The sequence below is a fragment of the Fukomys damarensis genome, unplaced genomic scaffold (assembly GCF_012274545.1).
Source record: "Fukomys damarensis isolate Sample0158 unplaced genomic scaffold, DMR_v1.0_HiC HiC_scaffold_36, whole genome shotgun sequence".
Taxonomy (NCBI): Eukaryota; Metazoa; Chordata; class Mammalia; order Rodentia; family Bathyergidae; genus Fukomys; species Fukomys damarensis.
This window is the reverse complement of record NW_022900948.1, coordinates 29,223,590-29,235,576: the sequence shown is the minus strand read 5'-3', so window position 1 is coordinate 29,235,576 and position 11,987 is coordinate 29,223,590. Positions and strand designations below refer to the sequence as shown.

The window sequence follows — 11,987 nt, the reverse complement described above, 5'->3', positions numbered from 1 at the left end:
AGCCGGGCATGGTGGCTCACGTCTGTAATCCCACCACATGGGAGGCTGAGGCAAGAGGATCGCTGTGAGTTCGAGACCAGCCTGGGCTACATAGTGAGTTCAGATCAGTCTCAACTACATAGTGAGACCCTGTCTCAAAAAACAAAAAACAAAAACAAAAACAAAAACAAAAAACAAAATGTAGTGAGAAATGTATTTAATATATTATGCATGTTAATTTATCACTTGTTTGGTTTTGCTCTGGTTCTGTTAAAAAAAATGTGCAGATGTAAGTAGTAGGTTAATGTTATGCTGCTTCAATAAATACACTTAGGGAATTTTGGGGTTTTTCCATAGTATCGGAAATCAAACTCAGGGCCTTGTGCTTGCCAGGCACATGCTGTGCCATTGAACTACATCTACAGCTCGGGAGTTTTCTTGTCTGTTTTTTAAATAAAAATCATGGTTGGATGAATGATGTGCGTAGATTCCTGCTCACTGAGTTACTCCTGTCGAAGATGCCCAGCCAGCCACAGTGTGAGTCATCATTCCACACCTGGTGGCAGCCACCCAACCCTCAGAACAGCGTAGCAAGGGGAAAACACAACCTCAGTAAGGCTCGTGCTTCCAGGCTTCCGTCTTTCAACACACAGCAAGTGCAAATCAGGGTTCCTCACTCCTCAAAAACCGTCAAAAACCTCTCCAGGAAAGCTGATTCAGCGGATGCCTCGTTTACAAACTGTCAAAAATCCACCCACGCACCCCACAACTGGCACGCTGTACAGCAAATCAGAAGCCATCCGGTATGTTTTACAAGCATTTGCGGGGTAGAGGTGGAATAAAATGCGTGGGGTACAGATCCGTCACTGATGGGGCAAGAGCTGAACGAGCAGCACGAGAAAGACAATACGGGAAAAGTGAGAAATGAGCCGTGGTGAGTACTACCTACGGGAATGAGATGCGTGGGCTGCGATTCCTCCAGTTTGCTCCTCAACCAGTCAAAATCCTGGTACCTTCGACGAACAGAATATTCTGGCAAGTCAAATTCCACCCGAGTACTCTGCAAATAAGAAGAGAATGGAAAAAAATAAACTTAAGGAATAGTAGCGTATCTTGGCTGAAGAGAAGGAAAAACACTTCTTTCAAGTAATCACACTAGGCAAAAAAAAAAAAAACACGTTCCTTCCACCACACACACCAGTGAGAGTGTATCGATCAGGAAAGGTTAGTCTGGGCCTCAACCTGGTCAAACTTTCAACGAGCTAGAATAAAAACATCAGGTTTTGGTTTGATTTTTTTCCCCTGACCCTCAGGAAACAGAACTCACCTATTCTCAGAATTGTTTAGAACATTTGATTCATTTCCTCCAACCTTAACTATGGGAATTTCTTTTTGCAGAATAATTTCACTTAGGATATTATTAATGAATCCAAACCCATGAAATAAATTAACTCTCTATCTGCTGCTAAATATGCTGAAAAGCTTTGCTGAAACCAAAAGGAACATAATAAAAAGGTAACAGCACTGCTCAGTTAGAAGGCAGATTAGATGAAAATAGAAAAGGTTCTGTTTACTCTGCCATCTTCTACCAGAAGCCAGAACTGTGACCTTGAAAGTGTATTGCATTTGAGATGCATAAGAAAATATCTATAAGGAAATAACAAGATTCCACTGAAGAGCAGAAAAACATTAATAATCTTATCCCCTTTCCTGAATGTTTAAAGTTTTCTATGATGTCATTAATAATAAAACTAGTGTTAATAAATTAAGTTGATTCATACCAAAAGATTTTGATTCCCCAGTTACAATCATGTCTCCAATAAGCCATTTTCCCCTAGAAAGGTTATCGATAGTTACCAATCTTAGGATTTAAAGTACAAGATATAAATGGCTCAAGCTACGTTTTATAAATGTATTTTCTCAAGTCTACAATCGTAACAACACATAAGGAAGAGTCATCCATCAAAACAGAAGCTGAGGACAGCTTTGGCCCTGCCCCCAGATCAATGCTCATGGCCTGGGTAAACTTGTCAAGGTAAAGGACCCAGTCTTGAAGTGGCCCCCAATAGCTTTTTCTGTATGGCTTCCCTTTTTCAAAGTCTCAGGCACCAGCAAAAAACCATGAAACACATCCTTCCCCTAAGTTTGGGGGTGAAAGGAGTGGGAAGATGTGAGGACACTTATCTAACCTAGCTATCTGTAAACCAGTAGGAGAAGCCCAAAGGAATTGGAATGGTAGAATCAGAAGTTGGGAGAGACAATGCTTGAATCCAAAGAATCACTCTCTGTTGATGAACTCTGAGGCACAGCATGAAAGAAGTGTCAAGGACAGACTTCCTGACTCCTCCCTGGCAGAGGCCACAGCAGATCCCTGTGAAGACAGTAAGCCGCTCTGAGCCTCTTTCCTCACCAGTAAGAAGAGATTGACAGGGACATCTTCATTCCCTACCAGGCTCCAACAGAGGACTGGATGATGATTCCAGGCCCCCGAGAGGCAGAATGTGAAAGGTGACGAAGGACAGCAAGTCATTTCCACTGCAAACAGGACTGATGGAGGGCTTCCTTTTTGGCTTTCTAAATGTTATACGACTATCAACTCTACTGTTTCATCACGTTTTTCAATTTCATTTCATAAATTATAAATACGTAATGTTTCTACTCTTAAATTTGAAATAAGTATCTGGTGACTACAAAATTACATTACATACATTTACAAACTAAACTTGTACATTATAAAGTATAAGTTTAGTTTTAATACAACAAATTTGGGGAACTGGTTCCTTTGTTTAATTTCTATATATTTAAGCTCTATAGACTTCTTTTAAAACTTCAGGAAAAATAAGGAAATGAAAACTAAAAGATCAGCCATAATCCATCTAAACAGAAAAATTAATATTAAGGTTTATATTTTTCCATATTTTATGCATATTCTCTCACTCAGTTTTCTTTCACTTTAATATATCTTGGACATCTTTTTTTGTTTGTTTGTTTGGGGTTTTTTTTTTCCCCCTTTGTTTCTTTTTCTGTTTCTTTTTCTTTTCTTTTGTGATACCAGAGATCAAACTCAGGATTTTGTGCTTGCTAGGCAGGTGCAGTGCCACTGAGATAAATCCCTGGCCCTTGGGTATTTTTGAGACAGGGTCTCACTGTAGTTCAGGCTGACTTTAAACTAGTCATGTAGCCCAGGCTGGTCTTGAACTCTTGGTGATCCGCCTATCTCAATTTCTTGAGTACTGGGATTATAGGCACACACGCACGCGCGCACACACACACACACACACACACATATACATATATCATATATATATATATATCGTATAGACACGTATACATATATGTGTGTACCTACAATATAATATCCTTTTATATAATATAATATAGTATCCTGATGACTTGCCATACCGCAGTTAAACCAGATCCTCATTTAAGTTTTTAATTTTTTCAGTCACTAAATAATGCTACAGCAGACAACAACAATCTCTATCCAATAATCCCCTTAAAATGAATTCCTAATGATAGAATTGCTGGATGAAAGTATACATACATTTTTAACTGACATACTGCTTTCAAAATTAAGCCAGTTTGGGCCGGGGATTTAGCTCAGTAGTTCTGCTGCCTGCCTGCCTCACAAGCACAAGGTCGAGTTCGATCCCCCAGTACCAAAAAAAAAGCCAATTTATGTTCTCATTACATATTCCCAGAAACTAGTTATTTTTGACAGACATGCAAATGCAAAGTAATATATTACTCTTCTTTGGCTTTTAAATTTAAAACATTCCTTCAAATATTTAATTACACACTTTCTGGGTTTTTTGTTTTATTTTCATTTGTATAAACTCTTCAATGCAATTTGCCTATTAAAATTCCCAAATGGATTTTAAACAGAATTTTTAAATTATATAGATTTCACCCATTTTTCCCATTAGATACTTTTAGTACTATCAACAAGAAGGTCATCCCACTACAAGTTTATTAACACACTTTCCTGTATCCTCTCCTTTACTTATGGTTTTTGTTTTGTTTTGTTTTGTTTAATAAAATGAATTTATTAGTACATTCTAGGTAGACAGTACAGTTACATTCATTACTGGGATCTTGTACCTTTACATGCCAGGTCCTGGTTCTCATTTTTTCCCCTTGTCCCTGCCCTCCCTTCAACCCCTCCTCCCCTCCCCACCTACAAACACTTTAATTCCATTTTTACATTTTCTCTTTATGGCTGAGTAATATTCCATTTTATATAGAAAAACCACATCTTCTTTATCCAGTTTCCAACTGATGGGCAAATGGGCTGTTTCCAAGTTTTACCTCTTACAAACTGTGCTGCTATAAACATAGGTGTGCATATGTCACTGTGTTATGATTCTTTTAATTTTTTTGGAAAGATACCCAGCAGAGGGATGGCTTTTTTTATATTTATGTCTATAAGCACTGTAACTCTACTTCTAACCACATCTTCTTTATCCAGTTTCCAACTGATGGGCAAATGGGCTGTTTCCAAGTTTTACCTCTTACAAACTGTGCTGCTATAAACATAGGTGTGCATATGTCACTGTGTTATGATTCTTTTAATTTTTTTGGAAAGATACCCAGCAGAGGGATGGCTTTTTTTATATTTATGTCTATAAGCACTGTAACTCTACTTCTAGGACCACACCATTGAGAAAATAATTTTCTCTAGAGTAGCGAGTAAGCAGGGTGTCATGGCTGCACCACCCTCCCAGCCACTTGGGTTAACAAAGCAATAAAGAAAAATGCACCATTTCATCATCAGGGACAACCATTATAGCATTTCAGTCCTTGTCACTCCATCTGTGTCTACAACTAGATCAGAAGGTCCTGGTTACACAGCTAACGTCAAATCTAACAATAGCTAACTGCACACAAGCCATAGTAAGGAATGCCTGCCTTTACCCTAGAAGCCCACCTTATCAGTGCACGTGAGCACCTCTTAACTACAAGGACCATCTCCCTAGGCCATAGCTAAAGCCTCAGACATCTAAGTGACACCTGTCCCCCGGCATCAAAACCTCTTCCGTTACCAAACGATAGCCAGCTGATCCCATTTGGCTTCCAAACCTCACCACCTAAGAGACCCCCTGAGAACGATGCCTAGCGAGGCATCTGGCCATTCATCCTCACGCTTTTCTGGGCTTCCTTTCCTTGGAGAAAAGCTCGCCACGAGCTCTCTGAAACACGCAGTCCACAGGTGACACAGTCCTGTGGAAATTGGGCTCTCCCTTGTGCGTACAGCCTCCCTGGCCCCTGCCCCTGCCCCTGTGTGGACTGCTCAGTCTCTACTCCGTAACCCTCACCCCGGCCCCCAAGGCAAGGAGTGGCTGCACACATCTCCCTCATTCCACACTGCTCCTCAACACTCCACAGCTTTGTGAAAACCTGAGGCTCATGCTGCAGACTTCGCCTAGCCCACCTCTCAGCACTCAGGAGGCTGAGGCCGAAAGACTGCAAGTTTGAGGCCATCTTGAGCTCCACAGCAAGACCCTTCCCTTCAAAACCAAAATGAAATATACCAAAGCCTCCTCCTCTCAAGCCCACATTCTCCTCTAGCTACTGATACCCTGTTATTTCTTCTGATGCCCTGAACACCGCAGCACCTGGCTGTCCAGCTTCCTTTCCAAAGCCCTCCTGCCCTCCAGAGCCAGCTGGTTCGCCATACACCTGCCTCTCTGTCCGCTCCACTCCCTCTCCAGACTGTCATCAGGTGGAAATTCATGCAACTCCCTCTCTAAACAGCACCCCCACATTTCCACCTTCTGCTTCTCAATATCCCTCTTTTTCAGCCTCTTGGGACTTAAAGATTCTCACCGTTCTATTTCTTTCTTTCTTTCCTTTCTTCCTTGTGCAGCATCAGTTCTATGGCCTATCACTTCAATGTGCCATATCACATGCTCCCTTCCCATTGGCCATTCACTCAGCTCAGGCAAAACCCGCCACCGGCCTTTGTTTTAGCAGGCCTGGTCATGTGAGCACACTGCTGCAGGAAAAGCGAATTAGGCAAACAAAGAGGGACACAAATTCTACAACTGCAGCCTCGGCACTGTCAAGCAGTGTGGACTCTGCCGATTCTCCCTCATTCTCCGCATCAGTTACTAAAAAGCCTGTACAAATTTTGAAGACTTTTAGCCCCCACTTCAAACTTCCTCCTCACTCTCAGTGGAAGATCTCATCACGTATTCATAGAGAAAACTGCTGTATAAGCGGAGAATCCCTCAACTTCCGGCCACAGAAGCTTCCCTTCTTTTCCTGGAACAAAGGCAAAAGTGCGTCCCCCACCCCCCCCAAGAGCCAATCTCTGCACCTGTGAGCAACACACTACCTCCTCCTTCCACCTTCAAGGGGCTTCTGCCTTCCTCCCCACACTTCAATCCCCTGTCCCCTTCTCTACCAACACTGCCCCATTGGCATTCAGGTCTCCTTCATCCATTAAAAATAACCCACAAATCCAGGGGTGGTGGGTGGTGCACAACTATAATCCCAGCACTCAGGAGGCTGAGGCAGGAGGATTGAGAGTTTGAGTCCAGCCTGGGCTACACAGCAAGACCTTGCCTCAAAAAGCAAAAACAAAAACAAAACAAAATAAAAGGGCTGGGGATTTAGCTCCGTGGTGCCACCGCCTGCCTTGAAAGCACAAGGTCCTGCGTTTGATCCCTGGTACCAAAAACAAAAACAAAAACAAAAAAAATACATACACATACAACACAAGCCTCACTCTCCCTCAAGTCCACACCCTCCTCCAAATACTGCTCTTGCTCTACGTTTTATTCTTGTTTTTGTTGCTAAACTACAGCATTCATATCCTCTCTCCCTTACCTTCCATTCATCCTGACCCCCCGCCAACTGGGTTGCGCACCACCATGGTTAACGAAATTGCTCTCCCCACAGTCACCCGCAACCTCTTCATTAAATCTAATGTCCACTTTGTGGTACTTATATACAATCTGACCTCTGGATGGTATTTAGTCTCTCCTGACCACTGAGGCCTCTGCAAAGAAGGACTGGCTGCAGCGAGGGAGGTGGTGACGACTGCTGGGTGACATCACCACCCATCTAAAGGAGCAGACAATGCTTCAGGAGCAGACCCAGCTTCAGGTCTGCTTCTGCATCAGCAGTTTTAGTAGCCACTGAGAGTCGATGCCCTTGGGAAGACACAGCTTTGAGAGGTAAGGCACAATTTTTTTTTTTTTTTTTTGTATACGGGGACCTTGAGCTTGCAAGGCAGGCAGCGGAACAACTGAGCTAAATCCCCAGCCCTCTAAAGCACAGTTCTTAAAGGCATGACTGGAATCTGAGAGCCAGACACTCATGCCCCCCACAAATAGTAACTGCACATCTTAGCAATTTTCTTAATGTCTCTACCTCTCAGTTTCCTCATCTGTAAAGAACAGTCCCAATATCTACTTCATTAAGTGTGAACATTATGTAATAATATACTTAGAGCGCTCAGCACAAATAATGGCATAGCTATACAACAGAACATCACTGCGGCCTTCAGTGATACGTGAAGGTGTGCTTTAATAGCAATAGCACAGAGTCATTTTCCACGTACGAAATGAGCTGGGTGCATACAAAATACTCATTTTTGTAAAAGCATAGAGGAAAATGTCTCAGAAAGATATCGATGATTATTTCTTTTCTTTTTCTTTTTTTTGAGACAGGGTCTCACTGTGTAGTTCAAGCTAGTCCTAAACTCACTATAAAGCCCAGTATGGCCTCAAATTCTAGGTGTCTCTCCTGCCTCAGCTTCCTGAGTGCTGAGATTACAGGAGTGCACCGCCACACCTGGCTTGGTCATTACATCGCATATCCTCCCACTTCTATCCACGCTTTCAGCCTTAGGCTCCATACTCTGGCCAGCTTTGGTGATCAGGAAACAGAATTAGGATGGAGAAGCTGCAGCCTCAAAGGAATAAAACAAGCATTTGTAAACTTCGTTCTCTGACAAGATTCCCTTTGCCTGGAACAAAGATGTAAGCAGCCAGGACAGGATCAGGTATGGCATCCCATGTCCCTGCTTGTCCTTTCTCTCACCCCCACACTCCCACACAGCCTTTAACACCGCTGTCAGAAAGAAGGTTCCAAGTAAACCACCAGATGTTAGACCTCGTTTTCCTGCTAGAAACAGGAAAAGTGGACAGCTCTGGTGTGGAATCAGAAGTGGAAGACAAGAGAGAGTAAGAAGTGAAAATTCTGCAACAAGTTCATCTTAAGGAACTCTCATCACAGCCAAGTGAAAATATGGGACTAGAACTTGGGAAACGTTTCTCTCGGTCAGTTTCTAACTTACAGGGTATCAAAGCCCCAAATAAGGGACAGAAATAGGACAGAGAAGGGGAAAGGTAGAGAAGGAAAAAAAGGAAAAAGATGCCTAAGATACTGGTGACTATGCAGGCACATGAGCCTCTGAGGCAGTTAAGAGAAGTTAACATTTGCTTTGGGGGTCAGGGTGGAGTAAATTTCAGGGCAATGGAAGCAAGTGTCTGTGGGAAAATGTTACACTTAGCCAGGACGACTGTACTACTGAGGGAGTCACCTTGTCACATGGCAGTTTATAGCACCAATTCAAGAAAAACAGGTTTTGCATTTCACTGACCACAGGGTAAAAAATAAAAGGAAAGCATTCCTGGAATCACACTAGGACCTCTGAGAAAATAATATGCACATAAGCACCTGCCAAAGGTGGCAATAGAGAAAGACACTCTGGTACAGCTCAATCTGTGAGTATGAACCAGGAGCAGTAACTTCAAAACACTTGTGTAAGTGTAAATAAGAGAAAAGAACTGTGAAACCACTACATAAATAGAGACTGAAAGAATAAGCTAGACACAGTTATGTATGAACAGAGATCTTCAAAAATATTGTCAAATGGAAGGGAAAGAGAAAGCAATATACATGGAAATGTAACTGTTCCTGTGTGTGTGTGTGCATACATACACACACACACACACATATATGTAAATAAAAAGAAAAAGGACTGGAGGAACACACACCAAGTTTCAGTAATAGCTGCTTTTGGTAAGAAAAACCTCTACATAGGACCAAGGAAGATGCACAATTTTCTACTCTGTATCTGGTCGGAGCATTGTTTCTTTTATTTTATCCTTTTTAGGACAATGTATTTACCTTACATAATTTTTAAAATGTAATATCTTCAACCAATAAAAGACAAAGAAACAACATTTCAGTATATTTCACTGTTTCTCTTTCCAAAGAATTTAAACATTAAGGCACAAAATCTACTAAGTTTTTGCAATAAAAAAAGTGGGTTTTTTAGTTGTTTTTTTTAAGTAGGGTGTGGTGTACATGCCTGTAATTCCAGTATGTGAGAGGCAGAGGCAGGAGGAGCTCTATGAATTCCAGGCTAGCATGGGTTACACAATGAGTTCAAAGCCAGTCTGAACTACACAATGAGACCCTGTCTCAAAAACAAAACAAACCAAAAACAGGAAAAATTATGAAAAAATAAAATCTTTCTGCAATTAAAAAGAGAAAAGCCACAGCAAAAAGAGAGAGACATGCTCATCTAAGCTCTTCTTAACACCATCCATAAAGACACTTCCATCTATTAAAACTTCTGAAACTATCTGTAAATGCTGCTTCATTATGTGGATTGTGGTAAGGAAAATACAAGAATAGGAGACTAAAACACTTTTTTAAAAATCTAAAATACAAAGCAACAATGTGAATTTTCTCCTTAATAATATAATGTAGATCAGTGGTTTACAACTAGAGAACAATTCTGCTCCCCAGAGACTACCTGCCAAAGCCTGGAGACAGTTTGGGCTGTTAAACTCTGTGTGTGTGTGTGTGTGTGTGTGTGTGTGTGTGTGTGTGTGTGTGTTTTGGGCTGTTAAACTGTGTGTGTGTGTGTGTGTGTGTGTGTGTGTCACAGAGCAGAGGGTATAGTTCAGTAGCAGAGCACTGGGCTCAATCCACAGCACCACAAAAAAAGAAAAACATTAAAGTTATTCTTTTATAAATTCAATTATGTAAAAGACAAGGGTTTTAAAATAAAAATATGAACTTTATAGTATCAGAAATGCAAGCTGGGCAGGGACTGATAGCACACGCCTGTAATCCCAACACAGGAGGCTGAAGCCGGGAGTGGTGGCGCACGCCTGGAATCCCAGCACTCAGGAGGCTGAGGTAGGAGGATCACTGTGAGTTCGAGACCAGCCTGGGCTACATAGTAAGTTCCAGATCAGTCTCAACTACATAGTGAGACCCTGTCTCAAAAAAAAAAAACCAAAGAAATGCAAGTTGGAATCCTGTTTAACAATTCTGTAACCTTGAACAAATTACTCAAGCTTTATGATTGTTTCCTCGTCTGCAAAATTATAAAATTATAACTGAAAAATTGTGGACCTTTTAGGAATGCTGTGAAAATTAATGAAATCACAGAACCCTGCTCACTACCTCCCTAACACACAGCAGAAGGCCAATATCATTTCTAGAACTCTTACCCCTCTGTCCTGCCTCCATCAGCCCTAATTAGGCCAAATTATAATCAGAGTCTCATCACAGACACTGAGGTTGCTATGATGATTCATAAATTTCAACAGCAATGTGATATGAGCATGCTACACAGTATTGTGACAGATAATAAGTGAAAGTACAGGTAGTAAATCTTTTATTTAAAATACGTCATTCATTTGTCCCTCACTGTAGGACTTATTTCTTAAAACATTACATATAATCCTCTTAATTCACTCTGGCCATGGTGGTACACACTATGATCCTAGCTCTTGGGAGGCTGAGGCAGGAGGATTGCTGCTGTGAGCTACATAATAAGTTCAAGGCCAGCCTAAACTACACAGAAGACCCGCACTAAAAATCCAAAATAATAATAGTAATTGTAATAGGTCCACTCTCTCTAAAAACAACACTCATAATTGTAACAAGGGTGACTGGAGTTGTACAAAGGGAGGCTGAAAGCAAAGCAGAAGTCGTGGAGGTAGGACCCCAAGTCTGCGAGCCCACTGAACTCAGCACTGTAAAACAAAGGAACCTACTTTGGTGGTGATCCTGTATGTGATGTAGGTCTCCATCGTACAGACGTGCTTCTTGGGGTCATCAACCGTGACAAAGAGATCTCTGGTCTCACCGTCAATGTCATCGTCAAGCTGAAGTCTATTCAGAAGGGAAGATGAAGAGGCTGGACTCGAAGTGCCTGCTGGAGTGCCACCGTTGGGCAATATGAGATCCTAAAGGAAGAAAAAAGTCACCTTATAAATTAAATGAAAACACACAATGGAGAACTTCAGCAAAAGTATCTGGTTTAGCCAAACCAGAAAACACCTCTAAAACACAGAAGTATTTTCAAAATATCTGAGCCTCTCCTCACTCAATGTTCCTGTGCAAACAGAGCCTTTATGAGAGAGAGAAACAAATGATGGCAGCATTCTAAGACCAAGTCCGCCTTTCCTCTTCCAGCAACAGTTTGCAGTGAATAGACCACAATTAGGCTGTCAAAGAAAGAACTGTGTGCAGAGGCCAAATTCTACTCTTTTCCCCTTTCTGAAGACCACCGTCTGGGCCCAGGTAAACACTGAGAGGCCTGAGCCCTAATTAGCACTAGACATTTAGCAACCCAATCACAAAGAGACAACTAAAAATGATGAGCCTCGTGAAAGAGGCTCACCCTGCCACTTAGAAGTGTGCTTGGCAGAAATATAAATAAAAAATATCTGAATCCTGAACTAGCCTCTGTGTACAACACCAATTTATAGGAAAGATAATGGATTGAAGAATATGTTAAACAATACACTGGGGATACAATTAGCAAAACTACATGAAACTAAAGAGAAACAAAACCCAGCTTCTTTCACAAACACAGTCCAGGAGGGGGAAGCAGAGACATGAAAGAAGCACCTGCAGGTATGGTGTGGAGAACCGACTATACCTGTCGGTGAGACTTAAGGGAACAGCCACCAGTTACAATAAAGCAAAATGTAAAAAGGAAAAGATGCAAGAGGGTCTGAGGAAATGTG

At 41.7% G+C, this 11,987-nt stretch overlaps 1 protein-coding gene across 1 annotated transcript in view; it reads right to left on the bottom strand.

Annotated features, from left to right (window-relative positions):
* Positions 1-11,987, bottom strand: part of Snx30 (sorting nexin family member 30) — a 75,667-nt gene that overhangs the window by 46,207 nt on the left and 17,473 nt on the right. Inside the window, exons 3-4 of the mRNA XM_019209805.1 lie at positions 11,010-11,201; positions 929-1,039 (exon numbers count right to left, since the gene is read on the bottom strand). Of these exons, the coding sequence (XP_019065350.1) occupies positions 929-1,039; positions 11,010-11,201 (303 nt within the window). The remainder of the gene's footprint in view (positions 1-928; positions 1,040-11,009; positions 11,202-11,987) is intronic.